This window comes from Abramis brama, assembly GCF_963993115.1.
Source record: "Abramis brama genome assembly, chromosome: 16".
In the NCBI taxonomy this organism is placed as follows: Eukaryota; Metazoa; Chordata; class Actinopteri; order Cypriniformes; family Leuciscidae; genus Abramis; species Abramis brama.
In genome coordinates, this window is record NC_139978.1 from 14439143 (window position 1) to 14464206 (window position 25064).

Here is a 25064-nt window from a genome sequence, read left to right on the forward strand (position 1 = left end):
ATATTTTTGAATAATTTTGGAAATATTAAATAAAATCTGAAGAAAATTGACACTGTTTATCACACAAGTCTACTTTAATTTTTCACCAGGAATTTTGTTTTGGAATACTTTTATTTTGTACAAAATGGCACATTGTCACACTTGTGGTCTTCCCGGTCAAAAATGACCGGCCTACAAAAAATTGCTTATAAATCACTCATTACGCAATATTATCACCCAATTTTGGATTCAATATTTTTGTCAACTTGTTTTCTTTCAATTAGGACTGGTTTCATATTTCTATTTGCATCTGAATAATCGTAGGCCTCATTTATTTGACAGTAGGCATCTAATTTTTTGAGTTAAAAAAACATTATTTTTGAATAATTTTGGAAATATTAAATAAAATCTGAAGAAAATTGGCACTGTTTATCACACTAGTCTACTTTAATTTTTCACCAGGAAATTTGTTTTGAAAAACTTTTATTTTGTACAAAATGGCACATTGTCACACTTGTGGTCTTCCCGGTCAAAAATGACCGGCCTACAAAAAATTGCTTATAAATCACTCGTTATACAATATTATCACCCAATTTTGGATTCAATCTTTTTGTCAACTTGTTTTCTTTCAATTAGGGCTGGTTTTATATTTCTATTTGCATCTGATTAATCGTAGGCCTCATTTATTTGACAGTAGGCATCTCATTTTTTGAGTTAAAAAAACATTATTTTTGAATAATTTTGGAAATATTAAATAAAATCTGAAGAAAATTGGCACTGTTTATCACACTAGTCTACTTTAATTTTTCACCAGGAAATTTGTTTTGAAAAACTTTTATTTTGTACAAAATGGCACATTGTTACACTTGTGGTCTTCCCGGTCAAAAATGACCGGCCTACAAAAAATTGCTTATAAATCACTTGTTATACAATATTATCACCCAATTTTGGATTCAATCTTTTTGTCAACTTGTTTTCTTTCAATTAGGACTGGTTTTATATTTCTATTTGCATCTGATTAATCGTAGGCCTCATTTATTTGACAGTAGGCATCTCAATTTTTGAGTAAAAAAAACATTATTTTTGAATAATTTTGGAAATATTAAATAAAATCTGAAGAAAATTGGCACTGTTGATCACACTAGTCTACTTTAATATTTCACCAGGAATTTTGTTTTGAAAAACTTTTATTTTGTACAAAATGGCACAGAGTTACACTTGTGGTGTTCCACTGGGCCATTGAGGGCCATTGTTTCAATGGGCCATTGAAAGTGAATGGGAGAGACTGAAAAGTTTTCAGGGGCATGTTCATTGTTTATGTACACATATGTGCATGTGATGGATTATGGTGAGTTTGGGCTCTTTTTAATCTTAACAATCTCATGTAAATAATGATGTGCCATTTACCACAATTTATGCATGCTTCATTGAGTTATGAGTTAAAACGCGACATAAGTGCTAGGCTACATCTATAGTCAAGGCTCTGTGAGCGCATGTGGGGGTTCGTGTGTTACAACTCCATTAGGAATATCTTTAGATCTGAGTGATGGATTATGATGAGTTTGGGCTCTTTTTAATTGTGATAGTCTACTGAAAATAATGATGTACATTTTTCTACGATCTGTGCATGCTTCTTGAAGTTATGAGCGAAAACCAAACATGAGAGCTTCATGAGATATACTTGGCTAGGTGTGTCTGTGGTATTTTTTGTGTTAGAACGCCATGAGGAATATCTTTAGATCTTATTGATGGAATATATTGAGTTTGGGCTCTTTTTAATCGTGAGCTCCTGCTGTAAATAACGATGTGTCATTTTTCATGATCGATGAAGGTTTCATGAAGATACAAGTAAAAAGGCCAAGTCTAAGCTACCTTGCTTGACTATGTGAGTCTGTGTGTCTGTGGTATTTTTTGTGTTCAAACTCCATGAGGAATATCTTTAGTTCTGAGTGATGGATTATGTTGAGTTTGGACTCATTTTAATTGTAAGCATCTGCTGTAAATAATGACGTGTTATTTTCCACAATCGGAGCATGTTTCATGACGTTACGAGCAGAAATGTGTCTAAAATTCCATCATCCATATATGGTTTAAAAATGGGTCTCTTGAAGGGCTTCTTTTATAAAAACCTCACTCAAGTTTAGTAAAAAGCCTGAAACAATTATGCTTGCTGTATTCTACTCTTTGAGACCTTTCAAATGACATATGACACAGGACTATCTGAGCTATATGATGTATTTGACATATTGCTGAATGTAGTACAAAAAAGTAGTTTATAAATTATGAATTAGTTTTTTTTTCTATTTATCAGCAAATAACTCAGCACTACTTAGGAGTTTATCAAATTGGCTACATTCATTGTAAATTTCAGACTCTAAGATTTCAAATGACACCTATTTTAAGTTGATCAAGGTAATAGTTTTGAAAAAAAATTATGATTATTTATTTCGCAGCTAGGTGGCGCCTGCGGGGGGCACAGGCTGTTAACACTGTTTTAGAGTAATAACTCAGCTCTCGTTAGGAGTTGATCAAAGTGATTAGATGCATTAAAAAGCTGAGATTCTAAGCTTTAAAATGATACATATTTTGTGTTGTTCCATTCATTGTTTGCATTGGTCTCTCCCATTCACTTTCAATGGCCCATTGAAACAATGGCCCACAATGGCCCTTAATGGCCCAGTGGAACACCACAAGTGTAACTCTGTGCCATATTGTACAAAATAAAAGTTTTTCAAAACAAAATTCCTGGTGAAAAATTGAAGTACACTAGTGTGATCAACAGTACCAATTTTCTTCAGATTTGATTTGATTTTTCCAAAATTATTCAAAAATAATGTTTTTTTTACTCAAAAATTGAGATGCCTACTGTCAAATAAATGAGGCCTACAACTAATCAAATGCAAATAGAAATATAAAACCAGTCCTAATTGAAAGAGAACAAGTGGACAAAAAGATTGAATCCAATATTGGGTGATAATATTGCATAAAGAGTGATTTATAAGCAATTTTTTGTAGGCCGGTCATTTTTGACCGGGAAGACCACAAGTGTGACAATGTGTCATTTTGTACAAAATAAAAGTTTTTCAAAACAAAATTCCTGGTGAAATATTAAAGTAGACTAGTGTGATCAACAGTGCCAATTTTCTTCCAGTTCAGAGAGCAAACAGGTTGTTGAAGGTGGGAAGGAGAAAGTCTGAGAATGGATAGAAGAAACAATGTGAGAGGACGAGGACGAGTGCATATGCGAGGTGGGCGACGAGGAGGAAGAAGAGGGCAAGAAAGAGGAAGAGGGGGAGGAGAGGAAGAGAGGGGGAGGAGAGGAAGAGGGGGGGAGGAGGGCAAGAAAGAGGAAGAGGGGGAGGAGAGGAAGAGAGGGGGAGGAGAGGAAGAGGGCGAGGGGGAGGAGGGCAAGAAAGGAGGAGGGACAATATTGCTTGTGATGTCGACGAAGTGCTCTGGCCTGGCCTGACCCAGCCCAAAGACAAGAAGAAGCACACTGATCACGTTTACTCCTTCACTGTAAAAAAATGTGTAACCCTCCCAAATCAAAAAATTTCAAGTGACCGATAACATCTAAATTTTTCAATTGGCCCAAGTGAAAATCTGTAAATTTAACAGAATTTCACATGGGCCAATTGAAAAATTTAGATGTTATCAGTCACTTTAAATTTTTGATTTGGGAGGGTTACACATTTTTTACAGTGTTTGATTTTTGTCCCTTTTAGTATTGTATACTGTAGTACAGTGCATTGTAGGCTGTATACTTTACAATGAACAAATTGTATGGCCTGAACATTGTGCTTTCCATTTGTTAACAGCACTGACTTCTCAATAGATTTTGACTGGTTGCAGGTTCATATCAACAGAGAACAAGAATTACAGTATCAAAGAGCAAAGGACAAGTTTGTGAGATGCAGGGTACAGTACTGTAAAAATATGGGTAGAAGGAGGAGGAAGAACAAAAAAAAAGTGCAAAGAGCAAAGCAGAGTAGTAATTTCTCATCAATTTTGAGCTACTATGATAGAGCATGTTTTCGTTCATCAAAAGACAATGACGGAAAAATATGAAATTTGTTTTGAGATAAAAAATGTACTTCTCCCTGAGAACTATATGCTTTTTATTTCCTTTTATCAAGTGCAGTCATACAGTATGTCACAAATGAACTTTTTGATGGTACAGTAAGGTGTCACGGGTAAGTCTACAAACAGAATAGCAGTCCATAAATATCTTTCGAGAACTATATGTTTCGAACAATGTGTTTTCTATTTTTTGCTGTATTGTTTACTGACTGCTCGATAGTGTATATCATTTTGATCACTTTGTCTATGATTTGAGAGCAGTGTTTGATTTTGAACACAGGTAAAACTGTTTTTAGGCGAAAGTTTCATTTTGCGAGAGGAGTCAGAGGTTTTGTAAAGAGTCCTTGAAGATGAGGTTTTGTGTTTAATGATTTCAGAAAATGGAGCAAGGTTTCAGAAATTGTGTTTTAGCAATTGAGAAAAACTGTAATACAAAATTAAATTGGAATAGTCTGAATAAATAATAATTCTCTATTCATTTCCCATATGCCCTTCCAGTGACTATCCAATACCATGACCATTCCAATTGAAGTTTTTTGCTATTTTTAGGGTTTTTTTATCCAGAGTAAAAGTTGTTATTATTTCATAAGGTATTGTGACGTGTAAGTAACATGATTTCTCTAAAATCATAATCTCTAAAAAAAAAAAAAAATTGTTTTGAAGAGGCTCTTAAGAAGACTGCACAGATCAATTGGCAAGAAACTGAGAGGGAACTCTCAAAATAGTCTGGGACAAGAGATGGAGGAGGACAGTGTCTGGAATGCACAAATGACTGTCTGCAGTGTAAGCTGTACTGATAAATGTATAGTTGCTACTTCTTCTAACTGTCCCCAATTTTTTTCCTGTTCAAATGTTCAAAGCTTTCAGTAAAGACTGGGTCAAATACAGGTTCAAAATATGTATTTTAACTATTGACATAAATCTGCTTCTTTAATATTATATTTCAGAATATAGCATAATATGATTGGTAATTTCAATAAAATTGAAATTTGAAAAGATTTCAATCTCATTGTGTGCTCTAATGCTTTAAAACTTGTTTGTGTGGTGTTGCTACTCATTTAGATGGAACCCAGATGATCCCTAGATGGGCCAAATGATTCCTAGTTGGGCCCCACCTATAAAGCCCTGTGAAATCCTGCATAAAACCTAAATGAGTAAGTTGATGGGGCCAACATGGAACCCGTGGACGAACCCACTTATAGCCCGTATTTCAGCCCATAGTTCCCTTGTAGTACCCACAAAAAAAAACTAAAGCTGGGACCAAGATGGGTATTGTGCATGTTGCCCAGTTGGGGCCCACCTGTTTATAAGTGCCATCCTATATGCAATCCATGTGGGCAGTTGGCATGGGACCATTATGTAACCCGTGGACAATCTCATACAGAGCAAATTTTTCAGCCCATTTCAAACCCACATGGGCCCCACACAGCGGCAATCCTAGCTCAGCCCCAGGGTTTTTCCTGGCTCAAAACAAGGCAGAGGTGGTAAAATCCTGATCATGTACGTATTTTAATAATAAGATAATTGAATTAGTATTTTTCGTAGACCATCATATACTGTGTTTCCCACAGTATTTTTGTGAAAATTTTGTACATTTTAAAGATAAATTCATTAATCTGGTGCATTTTGAGTCACCCGAATCTGCTGTTGAAAATAAATAATCCACCCTCCAACCGCCAACCGCCTGAACCTATGATATTCTTTGATTTAGATATCTGCATCTGATCATCACATTACAATTATTCAAATTATCAGTGTTAAGTATGATAATATGGTAACATACTGTATCACACTGAAGTAGGCTGCTTTAAAATTAACATTTATTTAAAATAAAAGTTCTTCTTTTGGCAAAATTACATGTCCTTAATAGTCTAAGCAGAGGTTTTACTCCCTTCAAACTTTAATTGTCAATGTTTCATTACACCACTGTTGGAAAACATTAATTTACCTTTATAAAGGACATTTTCCCCCTAATTTTATTAAATGTATGCTCCATCTTTCATTTCAAATTCTTAAATTTGATCAATACATTCAATTAGAATAAGAAGACACAATATGGCTTTTACCAATCAAATGAAATCATTTACATTGAAAAATTACAACTGTATGAAATGAGATTATGAGATTGTTTTAAATATTTTTTGAATATACAAATAAGAAATGTTGAAAAGAATGATACTTTGAAAATAAACCGCCAGTAGTTGGCGGGAGGCGACCTTCTTAATGAATGAGTCTTTCATTTAAACGATTCGTTCAAACGGCTGATTTATTCAGAATGAGGCAGTTCATGAATGGGTAATTGAATCTTTGACCCAACTGATTCGTTCAAAACGCTGAATCATTCAGTAATGAAACACGGCTGAGTGTTCCTGTGAGATGCGTTATGGTTCTGCTGTGATCTTTGTTTGGAACTATGGTATTCAGTCATGATGGTATTCAGGAAAACAGCACTCTGGTCATGTGATGTTTCTTAACTGTATAGGCTAATATGGTATAAGCAACTGTTACGGTAAGTAGCCTACATTAGGTAGGCCTATATATTATTTATATTATTGATATAATCTAAATATATATTATTGATAACTGCTGTGAAAGTCATCTTGTGTCTGTGTCTTCTTGTTTTTCACTTTAAGTATATAAAATTCATAAAAGTTTGCCTGATTATTTCTGTCACTGTCAGTCTAACATTTATGACCTAAAACAGCTGTCAAATATGAAATGTTTAGTTTAGCTACTTACATCTTATCTCGCACTTGAGCATAAACTACTGAAGCGTCGAGTCACGCTGCTAAAATTCGCGCTCTGCAAGCGTCTGTGAACACAAAGCTGAAGCTGAAGCCCCCCTAAAAAGGGCCTAGTGACGCCCATGGCCCCACATACAAATGTCGGCGGGGTTAAGCTGGGACCGAGATGGGTCTTGTGCATGTTGCCCACTTGGTCTGGGCAATTAACATGGGGCCATTATGGAACCTGCGGACAATCCCATACAGAGCCCAATTTTCAGCCCATTTCAAACCCACATGGGCCCAACATACAAATATTGGCAGCTGGGACCAAAATGGGTCTTGTGCATGTGCAATCCTACATGAAATTCATCTGGGCAATTAACATGGGGCCATAATGTAACCCGCGGGAAATCATACATGGGGTCCATTTTCCAGCCCATTTCATACCCATATGGGCCCCACATACAAATGTTGGCTGATGTCATTAGTCCAAGTAAAGACCTTATTCTGAACATAAAACATTTTCTTATTTGTGGTGAGAAACTTAACTGTTTACAATACATGAAAAAGTGCTTTGTTTTTAATATGACATATTGTTTAGATATGTCTCTCTTGTAATTGGATGGTTTTGGAAAGTGGTTTAGGAAGAACATGATATAACCAGTTCATGCTTGTGGTTTTGTTTGTCAAACGCCACGCTTCTGAAACGAAACCATAGGGAGTTTATTTTCAGCACTCTATGGGAAATGTCAGCGTTTTCTTTCTGATGAGTGGGCAAAACCAGATACACAAGACCACAGACAGAATATCAGTATTAAAGTTTAAGTACATCAAGTAAACAATGATGATTTGCCAATCTAACCAAAAATAATTCATAATACTGTTATTACAACATTAATTGTATTGTTTAGAAGATGAACAATTGTGTCACAAAACAGGACGTTTTAGTCTGAGATTCTACAATGTTATGTAAATCATTCACATAGCAAACCTTTAATTCATATACCATCTATCTATAAAAACAGAATTACTTCAATAGTTGCTAGACTGCAATATTCCATCTATCCATTCTCTAGACAGCTTTTCCTCTGTAGGGTTTCAGGGATGTTGGAGAATATCTCAGTATCTCAGGTTAAAGACAGGGAAATCTCCTGAATGGATGTCAGTACATCACAGAGTTTAGACTGCCATCTTGTGGTTGTTAATATTTCACAAACCCCTTAGGTTTTTAATTATTGTGATATTTACTGTTGGGATAATACTGTCACCTAGAGGTTATAAATAAAAATTATACAGACACATTAAAGCCACCATAAAAATCTAAATTTTATGGATTTTTTATTTTACAGTGTTTTTGTGGACTGCACAACCTGTCACTCATATGAGATCACATCAAAAGCAAACCACAATGATCCAATCAATTCCAAATGGACAAAGTCAAGTCAATGTACGTCACAATAGGGAAGAAAAGACTATCGTTATCAGTTTAAAAAATGCTGTAAAAATATTATGGTGAATGGGACACTTTTTGCCATTGAAATAATTGGAAAAATGGAAAAAGTGTCCCAATAAACCTGAATTCTCTCTCTCTCTCTCTCTCTCTCTCTCTCTCTCTCTCTCTCTCTCTATATATATATATATATATATATATATATATATATATATATATATATATATATATATTATTTTTAAAAAAAAATTTTTTACTTACGTGACAAATTAGTAAAGTTCCAACACATCTGAAAAAGTTATTTTTCAGTTTTGTTTATTTATTTCCTTTGCCTTTTCATCAAGTTGTTTGGTTTTAAAATCAAATGCTCACCCCTGCACACCTCGTGTCTATTATAGGGTCTGTGCCAAACTGAGATCTTTAAAAATGTATTCTGGGACCTGGGGCCTGTTTCATAAAGGAGGTTCAACCAACTCTGAGTTGAACTCTGAGTTGACTTACTCTGAGATGGGAAACCCAGTGTTTCCCTCATTTCAGGGTTAACATACTCAGAGTTTTCACTTAACCTCCTTTCTGAAACAGGCCCCAGGAATAGATTTAATCCAGTGATCAAAGTTTTTTTATTGTTCATGTGTTTTTGTATTCACTGCCATATACCCTAGTCAGGACAGCACTATACAGTATTTCATTTGAAAATGAGGCTGTGATGGATAGAAGTACAGTGTGTTCAATGGATTGTACTGTTGTTTAACAACATATATTATTCAGCTGACAAAACAAAAACAAATCAAAAAATTATTAAATATACAAAAACTCCATTAAAACAGTTCTCAAAGTTCTGATTTTTGAAAATTACACATGATCTAGGATCTTTATAGTGCGGGTCATTGCAAAGACTAAGTCTATCCCTCGCAGCCTCATTTTCATTCACAAGAAAATCCATATGACATCTATTACTTTGCAGCTATGATAGTCATGGTAGATGAGCAGTCTTGTGTGATTGAAGTCTTGTGACTGAAACATGATTGGGATTCTGTTTTAATGAGTGTATATTCCATATGACCAGTTTTATTTTTCAATAAATTAAAAATGAACATCCCAATTTCACTTTAGAATTATTACACTCATACTGTGACTCTTTATAAAACATATTAGCTTTTGAATTGAGCATCTGAATAATTAAATATGGTTTAATTTCCCAGAATATTTGTGTCACTGTTTAGGACTTTTATATTCTATTTTGTTTATTTTAGTTCCTGGATAATCCTGTTACTGATTATCTCCTCATTTGTTTCTAATGTTACATATAATTATTACCTGTCAGTCATTATGTTCATCTTGTATTTAAACTCCCTGTTATATCCAGTCCCTTGTCGGTTCTCGTATGTGCTCAGTGGTTTGTGATTTTCTCCTATGTTTCTCTGAGTGTTAGGTTTAAATAAGGATTATTCTGAGTTCATATTTCGCCTCATAGTGCGTGCAGACCAGACCGTTACAATTTGATGCACAGGCATTATAAAAGTATTTACAGTTGTGGGAAACAATGAATGTTTTTCTTAGTGTGCTTAAGGTGTGCTTCATGAGGAAACAACTAATTTAACTGGTTTTATTTAAGTTAGAAATGTCATTTAATTTAATGACTATATTAAGCTGACAAATTAGTTTACATAAATAGAAGTAATTGTAATGGGTTAGGTCAAGTAATAGATCCTTGAAATAACTAATGCTGGTTACCATTTTGACTCTGGCCAAACAGTGACTGTGTATTAACTGGTAAAATCATCTAAAATGCTTTAAAATGTAAGGTTCAAAGTTCATATTAACAATCTGACATGCAAAAATTACCCAAAATCTTAACACAAAACTGAGTGAGTTACTCACCAATACTAAAAAAAAAGTCCAAGCTCATTACTTTTTTTAGCAGTAAAAAACAAAACAAAGAATAAAACAGTTTGTCACTGTAGTTTTGTATTTACACTTGCAGACTGAAGGAATCATGTTAGAGAAAGTTTATCAAGCTGCCTGACAGGTGAAAGAGGAAAACCTTGTATTCCTCCTAGATACAGTCATGTCACTCTGTGGGTCAAACTCTGAGTGGATGATGCAAAAGCCTTTACAGAGAAAATACCTGATTTTTCACCTCTGTTAAATATTTCTCTGACGTTTGTTCGACTCTCGTCTATCAAGATGGAGCTGTACATAACCATTCTCACCCTTGCTGTTGTTCTTTCAACCAATGCTGAATGTAAGTTAAAGTTTTATAATCAGGAAGTGGTAAAATGACAAAACTGTTCATGTGTAACACCATTAGTCGTTCATTCAAAACCTGCTTGTGTTTTACTTAAGGGTTTTAAGTGTTTCCTTTCACACAACCATTGTCTGAAACAATAAGACTGTGTAAATTTGGTTTGTAAAATTTTTATTCTTGGTACTATTTTCCACAAGTAACAAGTAATGTTCAAAACTCTTGGTACAAAAAACTATTTCATGTACATGTTTTAAATCACCCTTTAGTGGTGCTAAGAAATGTTATAGTACTCCATCATAGTGTCATCATAAAGCACAATGAACACTTAAAAATCAGCAATGATTAGAATGTCTATGCAATGTGTTATCAGAAGTTGTAGTCAATGAAGACATGGCAAGACAAGTTTCTGTCAGATTTGAGAGTTGAATTGTAACGGTAAAAGATGAGGAAGCAATTGCAAGTATACTCATTTATTGAAGTGACTGAACAAGGAACAAATAACAGCTGAGACAGGATGGTAACGCAGGGACCCCGATGGTCAGATGTTCCAGTGCAGACGGTGAAGTGGTGCGGTGAGAATCCCAGGTGACGAATAATCCAAATCCAAGGGAACACGAACAGGAACAGGAACAGGACAGGCACAACTCGACACGAAGACTGGGAACACAACCGGGAAACCACATACAACGATCTGACAGGGGAAATGAGAAAGTGGTGAGTATTTATGGGGTGATGAGATGAGCTGCAGCTGGTGACGGGAGTGATGAGCTTAATTGTTGATGATCGCTGATCAGACGACCCGCCCACACAATCAATGCACAACACACACATGACAACAGAACACGAGACAAGAAGAAGACAATGGACTTATGAACCGTGACAGTACCCCCCTCCCTAGGAACGCCTCCTGGCGTTCCCAGGCTCCCTTACCTGTCGATTGTAATCATCGATAAGGGAGTGATCCAGAATGTCTCTAGCAGGTACCCAACTTCTCTCCTCCGGACCGTAACCTTCCCAGTCCACCAAGTACTGAAATCCGCGTCCCCTTCGCCTCGAGTCCAGAACACGATTAACCGAATAAGTAGTTTCCCCATCTACGAGTCGCGGCGGGGGGGGAACCGGGGCTGGCGGATTAATGCGTGCAAAAAAAACGGGTTTAATTTTAGACACATGAAAGACGGGATGAATCCTCCTGTACACTGGAGGAAGATTGAGGCGGACTGTCACCGGACTAATGATTTTAGTGACAGAGAACGGGCCAATGAATTTGGGTGCAAGTTTATTGGAAACGGAGCGGAGCGGAATGTCCTTAGTAGAAAGCCACACTTTGGAACCGACGACATATACGGGAGGCCTACGCCGGTGGCGATCGGCTTTGGCCTTGGTGCGTGCCCCCACTTGGAGTAGAGTCTCACGGGCTCTAGTCCAAGTGCGGTGACACCTCTGGACAAAGGCGTGGGCGGAGGGGACCGCGACTTCGGATTCCAGACTAGGAAAAATAGGTGGCTGGTACCCTACACTACACTCAAACGGTGATAGGCCCGTGGATGACACTGGCAACGTGTTGTGGGCGTACTCCACCATAGACAGTTGCTGACTCCAAGAGGAAGGATTCTTGGACACTAAACATCGCAACGTTCTTTCCAAATCTTGGTTGGCTCGTTCGGTCTGACCATTGCTCTGGGGATGAAACCCGGAGGACAGGCTGACAGTCGCCCCCAGAAGTCTACAAAACTCTCTCCAAAATTTGGACACAAATTGGGGTCCTCTGTCAGAAACCACGTCTGTCGGGAGGCCATGAAGCCGAAAGACGTGGTTAACGACAATCAACGCTGTCTCCTTGGCTGAGGGTAATTTGGGCAAGGGAATGAAATGGGCCGCCTTCGAGAACCGGTCCACCACGGTTAAAACTACCGTGTGACCCTGGGAGGGTGGGAGGGCGGTGATAAAATCTAGAGCGATATGGGACCAGGGTCTCGAAGGCACCGGCAGCGGTTGAAGTAACCCATCCGGGGGCCGATTGGAAGTCTTACCCATGGCGCAGACTGAACAAGCCAAAACAAAACTGTGAACGTCACGAGCCATACCAGGCCACCAGAATCGTTGCTTGACTAAAAATTGAGTACGATTAACTCCTGGATGGCAAGCCACATTGGAGCAATGACCCCACTGAATAACGCTGGACCGTAGACCCTCAGGCACAAATAAACGGTTCGGTGGACAACGAGTCGGAGGCGTTACCCCTTCTAAGGCTCTCTTGACCTTCGATTCGACCTCCCATGTGAGTGAAGAGATGAATAGATTCTCTGGTAAAATGCACTCGGGAGTAGACGGGCGTTCGGAACGGTCAAAAATGCGCGATAAAGAATCGGGTTTGATGTTCTTAGAACCCGGGCGGTACGAGAGAGTAAAGTCAAAACGACCGAAAAAAAGAGCCCACCGAGCCTGCCTGGAGTTCAATCTTTTAGCAGTCCGAATGTATTCCAAATTCTTGTGATCGGTCCAGACGATAAAAGGTACCCCCGACCCTTCTAACCAGTGGCGCCACTCCTCCAATGCTAACTTGACTGCCAACAACTCCCTGTTGCCAATGTCATAATTACGTTCGGCAGGGGATAAACGATGTGACAAAAACGCGCAAGGATGCATCTTGTCGTCTGAAGGAGAACGCTGGGATAACACTGCACCTACCCCCACCTCTGACGCATCGACCTCCACCACGAACTGACGTGATGGATCAGGGGTTATCAGAATAGGGGCTGAAACAAAGCAACCCTTCAGTTTGGCAAACGCAGCCGAGGCTGCGTCTGACCACCTGAACGTAGTACTGGGGGAGGTCAAGGCGGTCAGAGGTGCGGCTAGTTGGCTGAAGTTGCGAATAAAACGCCGGTAAAAATTGGCGAACCCCAGAAACCTCAGTAGGGCCTTACGGGAATCTGGGTTTGGCCAATCCACCACAGCCTTAACCTTCTCAGGATCCATGCGCATTCCCTCAACCGAGATGATGTAACCTAAGAAAGGAACAGACTGTGCATGAAAAACGCATTTCTCCGCCTTGACAAAAAGCCCATTCTCTAGCAACCTCTGAAGCACTTGTCGGACGTGTTGCACATGTTCCTGGAGAGACGAAGAAAAAATCAATATGTCATCCAGGTAGACATAAATGAACTGATCGACCATGTCTCGTAACACGTCATTGACAAGTGCCTGGAAGACCGCTGGGGAGTTGGAAAGGCCGAAAGGCATAACCAAGTATTCAAAGTGCCCCCTGGGGGTGTTAAAAGCGGTCTTCCACTCATCCCCCTCCCTGATGCGGACCAAATGATAAGCGTTTCGTAAATCCAATTTCGTAAAGATAGATGCTCCCTGCAACCTCTCGAAAGCTGAAGACATCAACGGCAAAGGATAAGTATTCTTTACCGTGATGTTGTTCAACCCCCGGTAGTCAATACAAGGTCGCAGCGACCCATCCTTCTTCCCCACAAAAAAGAATCCCGCCCCCGCTGGAGAAGAGGAAGGACGGATGAACCCCGTTGCTAGAGAATCAGAAATGTATTTCTCCATGGCCTCTCTCTCTGGAACAGAGAGTGAATATAACTTGCCCTTAGGCGGAGACGTACCTGGTAATAACTCTATAGCACAGTCATAGGGACGATGCGGAGGAAGAGAAGCAGCCCGAGACTTACTGAACACCTCCTTCAGGTCCAGGTACTCCGCGGGCACGTTAGATAACTCCACTGTCTCCTCCTGAAACACAGGGACAGAAACAGACGGACAGGCAGACACTAGACAAGACTTATGACAAAAGCTACTCCACGAAGACACAGATTGTGATGACCAGTCCACTCTGGGGTTATGACGGGTGAGCCAGGGATGACCAAGGACGATGGGTGCAAGAGGAGTGTCCATGATGTAGAATGAGATGGTTTCAGTGTGGTTGCCTGATGTGATGAGGGTGATGTCTTCGGTGGCAAGTGAAATGGTGGGGAGTTCTTGACCGTTGAGTGCGTGAACTGCTATCTGATGTGTGAGGGATCTGAGGGGAACTTGAAACTTGAGTGCAAAAGTGTAGTCCATGAAATTACCTTCAGCCCCAGAGTCCAGAAGTGCTCGACAGTCGTGAAGGTGAGAGGACCATCGGAGCCTTACCGGAAGGAGAGTAGATGTGGATGAGGTCTTCTCGGCAGAGATCCCACCCGACAGTAGCCTCATATTTACTGCCGGGCTGGGCCTTTTAACGGACAGCTGTAAGCAAAGTGTCCCGCTCTCCCACAGTACATGCAAAGGCCCAGGGATCTCCGCCTTTCCTTCTCCTCCCGGGAAAGCCGGACTCGACCCACCTGCATGGGCTCGTGATCTTCGACGGGGCTGACCGCGTCCCTCTCTCTGGATCGTTGTCCCTCGATCCCTCCCGGGACCCGCTGGGACTGAAGACGTCGATCAGCTCGAGAAAGACGACCATCCACTCTTATCGCCAGGGCAATGAGATCACTCAATCTGGCCGGAAGGTCCATGGCGTAGATTTCTCGTTGGACGCGGTCAGCCAGCCCATGCAGGAACATGTCCCACTGCGCCTCCTCGTTCCATTGGCTCTCGGCTGCCAGAGTGCGAAACTCGATCGAAAAGTCAGATACGGATCTTTCTCCTTGTTGAAGGTCGGCTAATACTCTGGCAGCCTCACGTCCGGACACGGAACGGTCGAACACCTGTTTCATTTCTTCGGAGAGCCTCTGGAACGAGGAGCAGCATTCTTCCTGATTCTCCCACACCGCCGTTCCCCAAAGCGCCGCTTTCCCAGTCAGAAGCGCCAGAACAAACGCGACCTTGGTTCGCTCGTCGTGGAAAGTACGGGGCTGCAGAGAAAAATGCATAGAGCATCTGGTCAGAAAAGATCGGCAGTAATTGGGTTCACCTGCGTAAGCCTCCGGGATCGGCAGGCGGGGCTCTGACTGGGATGGGTCCGCTGATGGTGGTGGGGGAATCGGCGGTGCGGGTGGCGCAGCGGGACCCTGTGGTTGTTGTAGCTGCTGGGTGAGCCCGGACACCTGCGTTACCAGAGCCTGAACAGCGCGAGCTGTCTCATGGAGATTCTTCTCCTGCGTGTCCATCCTCTTCATGCATTGATTCAGAAAATCTTCCATTGGACTGGAGGATCCACTCGCTGCTTCCATGTTTAGGGTCAGATCGTTCTGTAACGGTAAAAGATGAGGAAGCAATTGCAAGTATACTCATTTATTGAAGTGACTGAACAAGGAACAAATAACAGCTGAGACAGGATGGTAACGCAGGGACCCCGATGGTCAGATGTTCCAGTGCAGACGGTGAAGTGGTGCGGTGAGAATCCCAGGTGACGAATAATCCAAATCCAAGGGAACACGAACAGGAACAGGAACAGGACAGGCACAACTCGACACGAAGACTGGGAACACAACCGGGAAACCACATACAACGATCTGACAGGGGAAATGAGAAAGTGGTGAGTATTTATGGGGTGATGAGATGAGCTGCAGCTGGTGACGGGAGTGATGAGCTTAATTGTTGATGATCGCTGATCAGACGACCCGCCCACACAATCAATGCACAACACACACATGACAACAGAACACGAGACAAGAAGAAGACAATGGACTTATGAACCGTGACATGAATAGACTACACAGTTGCATTTAATGCTCTCTAAACAGTTAATAGCCTACAGTTATCTGAACACATCATAATTATTGTAGAATGTTCTTGTATTTTTCAATTTTCTTGTATTCAATAAATTCCATACATATTTTTCTATATTATTTATTTAGGGTCGCACTTTTTTTTCTGGTCCAAGGTTCTTGCTTTTAAAATATTAACAGACAACTAATTTAAAGCCATATTCTGAAATGTACATGTAAGGATGTGTACATGATTTCGGTCAGGATCGGCTAAAGATTTACTGAACTTATTAACATCTGCGTAGGTTTTGCTCCCAACACTTTAAATCTATGACCCTCCAATGGTTTTGGAAAATGGATGGATAGACCTTAGAAGTTATAACTATGAAAATATAGCATTGGAAGAACATTCTGATAATATATTATTAGGTCACTCTACATGAAAACACAAGCAGTTGATTTCAAACCCCAGTGACTTAACCCTTATGTGCTGTTGGGGATGTTTTCATCCACTATGGGGTATTTTTTAGTCTAAATTTGGCCATAACTTTCTCTGTGTTTCAGCAAATGGAATGATTTTTGGTGACAAATCTTATTTTGACACATATTTTGGGAAAATGCTTTGAAATTTTTCAAAAACTCAACAGTACACTGTGGGCAAATTTACTACCCTTTCGTTATGTTTGTGGCTGAAAACAGCCACTACTTTAAACTGCTGTAAAAATATATCAGATAAATATTTTTTTCAAATTGTTTTGCATAAATCTATTAATCAACCTCAGTCCTGCTCAAAAATACTAAATGTTTAAAAAAAATTCAGGATTTTAACTCTTTAATTGCCAAATTCGTAAATGATGTCACTGATTTGGGAAAAAACACACACAAAATGACTCATTTTCAATATAAAATGTGATTGTGGACTGGATTTTTTTTTACCTTTTATCACAGTCTTGGACATGTCAAAGATTAGAAACAACATTGGTTTTGATGCATTGTTAGTTTTTGTGCAGCATCAGATTTTAACTTTTTCTCCCTCATTTACTGTTAGTGGCTGTTTTTGCCCCATTGACTTCCATTATAACCACATTTTTTGATTGCAAAGCCATGACACCATATAATCATGCATTTTTGATTGTTGGTGGTTTTCCCTGTTGGGAAGAAGTAAGATTTGTAATTTTTACTGTTGATAACCAGGTGGAACCATTAACCCTTTAGATAGGCCTGTGCAAAAAAAAGCTTAGTTTCTGGCTTTTACATGGAGTTATATGGAGTTTATATGTAGTATAATAGCATAATAAAGTGTGTGTGTGTGTGTGTGTGTGTGAACTCACCTTGATGCGTCTGAGAAAATCAAAATATGCACCTCAGCTCTCAGAACTACATGGAGACGGAGTAAACAAAAACAAAGTAAGTGTATTTATGCATCTGCTGCCTTTTGATGGTGAGAAATGCAGACTAAACAAAAACAAAGCAAGTGGATTTAAACGCGTGCATGCAAGCCTGCTGGTCATTTGATGGTGAGAAGAGCAGCAAGCAACATGAGAAAGGGCTTGACTTGTAGTGAAGTTTTAGAGATGATTATGCAGCCTGACCCCTCCAGCGAGCTGCAGGATGTATCGTCTTCCCCCTCTGACACCACAGACTCAGGAGAGTCAGATCCTGATTTGGATGTGGCACCCTCATCATCCTCTCTAGCTTCCACTGAAGGCGAGGAGGATTCGGAGGATCCTGGATCTGGGTAGATTGGGAGAAACGGCGAAGTGTGGTTTTCCACTAACGCGGAGACAACTCCCTTTCTTCAGCCTGCCAGAGGCGTGACTCCAGGGCCGACGCGCTATGCCATCACAAGGCATAGTCATACATGTTTGTATGACTGTACAAACATGTATGTGTTGACGCAAGTCATGCTGACAATGAGGTCAATCATCTCCTCCGTAAAAAACAGATTGAACACGGAATCCATGTTCTGGACCTTTGCGATGGCATAGCACGTCGGCCCTGGAGTCACGCCTCTGGCAGGCTGAAGAAAGGGAGTTGTCTCCGCGTTGGTGGAAAACCACACTTCACCGTTTCTCCCAATCTACCCAGATCCAGGATCCTCCGAATCCTCCTCGCCTTCAGTGGAAGCTAGAGAGGATGATGAGGGTGCCACATCCATATGAGGATCTGACTCTCCTGAGTCTGTGGTGTCAGAGGGGGAAGACGATACATAATGCAGCTCGCTGGAGGGGTCAGGCTGCATAATCATCTCTAAAACTTCACTACAAGTCAAGCCCTTTCTCATGTTGCTTGCTGCTTTTCTCACCATCAAATGACCAGCAGGCTTGCATGCACGTGTTTAAATCCACTTGCTTTGTTTTTGTTTAGTCTGCATTTCTCACCATCAAAAGGCAGAAGATGCATAAATACACTTACTTTGTTTTTGTTTACTCCGTCTCCATGTAGTTCTGAGAGCTGAGGTGCATATTTTGATTTTCTCAGACGCATCAAGGTGAGTTCACACACACACACACACACACACACACACACACACACACGCACAAACACACTTTATTATGCTATTATACTCCATATAAACGCCATATAACTCCATGTAAAAGCCAGAAACTAAGCTTTTTTTTGCACAGGCCTATCTAAAGGGTTAATGGTTCCACCTGGTTATCAACAGTAAAAATTACAAATTTTACCTCTTCCCAACAGGGAAAACCACCAACAATCAAAAATGCATGATTATATGGTGTCATGGCTTTGCAATCAAAAAATGTGGTTATAATGGAAGTCAATGGGGCAAAAACAGCCACGAACAGTAAATGAGGGAGAAAAAGTTAAAATCTGATGCTGCACAAAAACTAACAATGCATCAAAACCAATGTTGTTTCTAATCTTTGACATGTCCAAGACTGTGATAAAAGGTAAAAAAAAATCCAGTCCACAATCACATTTTATATTGAAAATTAGTCATTTTGTGTTGTTTTTTTACCAAATCAGTGACATCATTTACGAATTTGGCAATTAAAGAGTTAAAATCCTGATTTTTTTTTAAACATTTAGTATTTTTGAGCAGGACTGAGGTTGATTAATAGATTTATGCAAAAAAAATTGAAAAAAATATTTATCTGATACATTTTTACAGCAGTTTAAAGTAGTGGCTGTTTTCAGCCACAAACATAACGAAAGGTTGTAAATTTAAACAATGCTCAAGGGTTAAAAAAAATATATCATGTATAATGCCAACAGTACCGGCCAGCATCACACAGCATGTACTGAGGTTTTTGAGTGGATAATTTGAAAAAAGACTTTGCAGTACTGAACTCAATAAAAAAAGTTCCTTGATACAAACAATAAAGTTGGCTTGAGTAAGCCTGACCAGAAAGTGTGAAAAGTTTGAAGGTTTTCAGTTTAAAGAAGTTTGAAGTTTATAGTAGTTTTAAAGCTCTAAAGTTATAATGTTTTGAAGGCAACATTTAGATTCCATTACTCACACTGACTTCAAGTCCTCACATTACCTATTGGTTTGTATACAGCTAGATTCTTAATTTGCCAGTTATGCAGCTGGTTTGTAACAGTTTATAACAAGGAATAGTTATTGATGGCTTCACACAAAAGTACATCACAGGTACAGAATGAGCATTTAAACCATAAAAATGTACCTCATGTACTGTACCTCAAGGTGTACAATGTGAGGGAACAAACAATGTACAATCATAACAAAGGAAAGAAAGAAAAACTAAGTCTTTTGACCCAATTACCAGCTCAAGCACCAGAATGGACAAAAAGAAAACAAAAGAAGAAGAAAAAAAAAAAGAAAAAATAACAAGAGCAATAAATGAGCTCTGTAGAACTGATATAAAAACATACTGTAAAGAACACCTTTGGTTTATAGCATATATGTTAAATCAAACCTTTCGCAAATATCCAAAAAATAATGCAAATGCGAACCCCTCACACACAAACAAAGTGAAGTTTTTGAATTAGGAGGCTTGGGATGAGATCCTACACAAAATATTGTTTTAAAGACAAAAACCTTACAAATGTCTTGAAATAAAACATCAACAATCATGTCTTGAGGGTGTGGTAACAGTAGAAGCGAAATAATTGACTCAGAGTCATGGCTATGTATAACTATATTGACTTTATTATGCTCATTCTATTTCAGTATTCCATGAATATTTTGGAATTCATGGATGCTCTGAGACCGATGGAGAGGATATGCATGGAATTGATGGAGAGGAAATGTGGCATGCCGACTTTAATCAGAAGAGAGGAGTAGTAACAATACCTGATTTTGGAAATCCTCTTGTATTTCCTCATTTTTATGAATCAAGTGTTGTTGAAATGAAAGGATGCAAAAGTGATGTAGCCTTTTTGACTAACATTTTCAAGAGCCCACCACCAGAAATGGGTAAGGCATGAAAATGTGCTATTAAATCTTACATTTTTCAATGAACATCAATACTGCATATGCACATACAGGGATATGGTAACTCTTTATAAAGGGGATCATTACTAATTAATATCCCATCTACAAATGCTTTAAAAGTCAGTGGTATAGGCAGTTATAACAACACAACAATTAACTCTCGTTATGAATTCTTAATAATAATGCTACTTTTAACCTTATTTTATTCAAAGCCAAATTCATGATTTACACTATGATGCATGAAGTGATCTTTTAATCTGGAAACAGAAATTAAATTATAGTTACATATATGCATCCAGTGTAATCAAGTTTTGCCTCAAAAGTTTACTGTGATATCTATATTTGTTTGAATTAATTAAAAATATATATTTTTTTGTTTCTAGATGCACCACAAACATCCATCTATCCAAGGGATGATGTAAAACTAGGTGTTCAGAACACCCTCATCTGTCATGTGACCGGCTTCTATCCTCCATCTATCAGCATATCATGGACTAAGAATAATGTTAATGTGACAGAGGGCGTGAGTTTAAGTCAGTACCGTCCAAGGGCAGAGGGTACCTTCAGCATCTTCTCTACTTTAAGGATTACACCTATTGAAGGAGACATTTACAGCTGCACTGTGATCCACATAGCCCTTCAGGGTCAACCTCAGAGCAAAACATGGGGTGAGTGCCATCTTCAAATCCAAGGAATGGATATTAGATTTCAGCAGCTAAATAAAAAAAAATCAATTCTTCTTTCTGTTAATATTTCACGCAGCCTCCAATATCCTTTTCATGTTTTTTTTTCTTCAGATGTTAATGTTGCCCTCCCAAGCGTTGGTCCAGCTGTTTTCTGTGGAGTGGGTCTGACTCTTGGATTGTTGGGAGTCGCAGATGGAACTTTCTTCCTCATTAAAGGAAACAACTGCAACTGACTTGGAAGCAAAGTTCTTCTGAAAGTGCTTCTGACTAACAGCCCATATGTAGAATTTTTCTTAGTTTATAAATGCCTTAACCAATCAGAATCATTCAACCTGAAATAATGGTGTTTATAGTGACCTGTGTTAGAGTATAATTGCTGCTGTATTAACTGTGTACACAGAGCGGCCTACAAACTTCTTGCTGAGTTCTTCTTCTTGAGCTGACTTCTGCTGATGAAACGGCAAAACATTCTGCAGTAAAAATCTTCTACAATTGATTGCATCTCTAACTCCTGGTTTTTATTAATGATATTTTGTCCTCGGTTCTTATCTGTAGTGTGTGGTCATTGAAAATGTGTTCTGATATATGTTCTTCACAGAAAATGAGCCAAGGCCAATGAGTCTGAGTTTGAAAAAAAAATTAATCGTATCATTTTTCTTTTGATAAAAAATGAAAACACCATACAAGGGTTAATAGACTTTTAATAGACTTTAATAGAGTCTACAAGCCTTTTATTGAAACAGAAACAAAAATAAAAATCTTTTCTTAAACATAATATGTATAGTTCATATGCTAATTATGCAAAACCTCATTAATTATTATTTATTTTTTATTTTTTTAAAGGTGGCTAACAATAAACAGAACCAGGGCCTAATACCCTAGTAACGGCCCTGTGCATTGGGGGCAGATTCAATTCCTGATATAATACATATTTTTAGAATGAACTGAGCAATATTGCAACTGAACTCAACTGCCAGTGATCATTTCCGTGTATGGAAAAGAGCAGGGGCCTCATATATATAACTTTCTGCAGATTTCATCCTAAAAGTGCATACGCACACAATCTAGCTATATCCCGAATAGACGTGCCTTCAGAAGAGCCAACAGCCCTCGTCGAATGAGCTCTGATGTTGAAAGGGCGTTCCTGTCCCTGGCTCACATAAGCCAAAGCGATAGCGTCCACTATCCAGTGAGAAAGCCTCTTCTTAGATACTGCTCGTCCATTTGTACAGCCACTGTAGCACAAGAAGAGCTGGACAGAATGTCGAAAGACAGCCGAGCAGTTGATATAAACAGTCAATATAAACCTGCAAAGCCCTGACCGGCACACAGCACCCTGAGCGTTGGCGTCATGCGAGGTCGACTGCTCGGAAGGCAAAGCGGGCAAAGACATGACCTACGCTTTAAAGGCGGTAGAAAGAGCTCAGTCTCGGCCGGCGATTGACACTGCAGTCAATAGGTCCAAAGCAAATACAATTGCCAGTCACTGAGAATGCATGCAAATCTCCAATGCGTTTAGCTGAAGCAAGGGCAAGAAGCAGAGCAGTCTTGAGAGAAGGCTCCCTTATAGCAATGGATGCCAAGGGCTCGAACGGGGGTAGAGAGCGAGCCTACTGTACCAGCGCTAGGTCCCATGGCAGTACCGAGGGTGGGCACTGGTGATGTAGTCTCCTCGGCCTCCTTAGAAATCTGACCAGTGCGTGCCTCCTGATCGATTGCCCGTCAACCGGGGAATGAAATGAGGCAATAGCTCCCATTATCCAACCTGTGCTGCAAGAAACCTAAAACGTCAGACACGGGACAGCTTGCTGGGTCGATATCGTTCTCACAGCACCAGTTCAAAAATACTCTCCATTTAAGAGCGCATAGACGTCTAGTAGAAGGTACACAAGACTTAGTGAGAGGGAAGGCTGAGCTGTAAGACCCCGGAAGCAGCCACGAATGAAGGCTCCACAACTCCGGGCTGGGGTGCCATATTGTGCCGGTCGCTGAGACATGCGGCAACGGCAATGAAGATCACCGGCGCTCTCTCCTCCCTGATTTTGCATAACACCAGGGAATGCGTAAAGTCTGGCTCTTGGACAGAGCGATGTCAGAGTGCCGAGAGTGAGAGCGAAAAGATCAACGGGCAGTTGTTCTCGCTCGTCGTGAACAGATCCACCTCCGCCCTCCTGAAGCGGTCACAAATCATCCAAACCGATCAGGGATTAAGCCTCCACAGTTGAGGTGGCTCAGGCATCTTTTCCGGATGCCTCCTGGACGCCTTCCCGGGAAAGTGTTCCGGGCATGTCCCACCGGGAGGAGACCCCGGGGAAAACCTAGGACACGCTGGAGAGACTATGTCTCCCGGCTTGCCTGGGAACGCCTCGGTGTCCCCCCGGAAGAGCTGGAGGAAGTGTCTATGGAGAGGGAAGTCTGGGCATCCCTGCTTAGACTGCTGCCCCCGCGACCCGGTCCCGGATAAGCGGTAGAAGATGGATGGATGGATGGATGGGTTGGAAACTGATAGAAAAATATTAGGCTTAAAAGATTCCTTATCCTAAAATCACAGCCTTTATCTTTAAGTTGAAATTGAGTGGTGTAGTGTTTAGAATTTTCTGTTAGCCTCATGAGCATTATAAATTCCATGTGTACAAAGTTTTGAGAAGTTTGGACTGTGCTCACAAGATATAGACATAATAGTCATAATGTGTCATACCAGACACATATAAAAATAGTTTGATAGATCAAAATATTTTGATAACTTTTTTGTCAGCATTGGTCTAGAGCTGACATGTGCAAAGTTTGGTGAAGGTCTGGCAAACAGTCGTGATAAAAATCAAACTCTCCTGATATAAGAGTAACAATTACAGAATAATTAAATAAAGCATATTTTGTTACCTTTTGGAGCTTGGAAGAGTTCAGTTTGAGAAGATGTTTTAATATCATCATCACTGTCCTTGTCAGAGCTCATTTCCCAGTGCATTCAGCATCTGGCTCATATACACAATCTCAAACATTTTCTCAAAACTATAATTTTCAACATCTTCAAAATCAATATTTTGATCACTGACAGCTTCTTTACCAGATCCACCATCAAATGACAGTGATACTAATATTTGATTGTGTTCAGTACTTGCTCTGATGTAAATCGCTGAGCCATCTCAAGTTTTGCTGATGATTTTACCTATTCTTTTGCTTTCTGTCTGCTGTAACTATGAGTGAAACGTTACTTCATCATTGTGTTCATCATTGTGTATCAGACATTGACAACTTGTGGAATAAAGGTGAATCACACTTATCCAGTCATCAAAGATTAAATTATTGTTAAGCAGAAAAAATATACTTACACTGTTACACACCTCAGGTCTTTAGCGACCCTATACAATATTTTTACAAAAAATTAATGGGAAAACTGGCATTCTTTTATAATTTGATGTTATTAGCTGCTGAAATTTGATTGGCTGCTGGCAGACATGTTTTTTAAGTATCCAAACTTAAAGTAAATAGTGAAGTTACTATTCAAAGTTATGATCCAAAATGCAAATTGACATATTATAGCGCCACCTAGTGTCAAACGGGTGTGTAGTGTTGAGTAAGGTGCATGATTGGGACCATCCTGCAAATTTTGGGAATTATGGTATCTGACACCCTTTGGTGCTTGGACGTCTGACACCCTTACACTTCGGTGGACACCTGATTATATTTAAATTGGTCACTGAATAATATAATAATTCATCAGATTAATAACTTGACATTGTTTTTGTTGTAAAATGAAAGCAGTATGCTGCCTAGCAACACTTGACACTTATACCTGCACTAACAGTTATCTTAGACATCCATCTCAC

The 25064-nt window shown here is 39.6% G+C and overlaps 1 protein-coding gene across 1 annotated transcript; it reads left to right on the top strand.

The window, feature by feature from the left end:
• The first annotated feature begins 10270 nt into the window (after window positions 1-10270).
• LOC311098436 (H-2 class II histocompatibility antigen, A-D alpha chain-like) lies at window positions 10271-22004 on the top strand. The gene is made up of 4 exons (XM_084138634.1): window positions 10271-10480; window positions 20288-20533; window positions 20935-21219; window positions 21349-22004. The coding sequence occupies exons 1-4, from the start codon at window positions 10423-10425 to the stop codon at window positions 21468-21470; spliced, it is 711 nt and encodes a 236-aa protein (XP_083994760.1). The 5' UTR covers window positions 10271-10422; the 3' UTR covers window positions 21471-22004.
• The last annotated feature ends 3060 nt before the right edge of the window (window positions 22005-25064 follow it).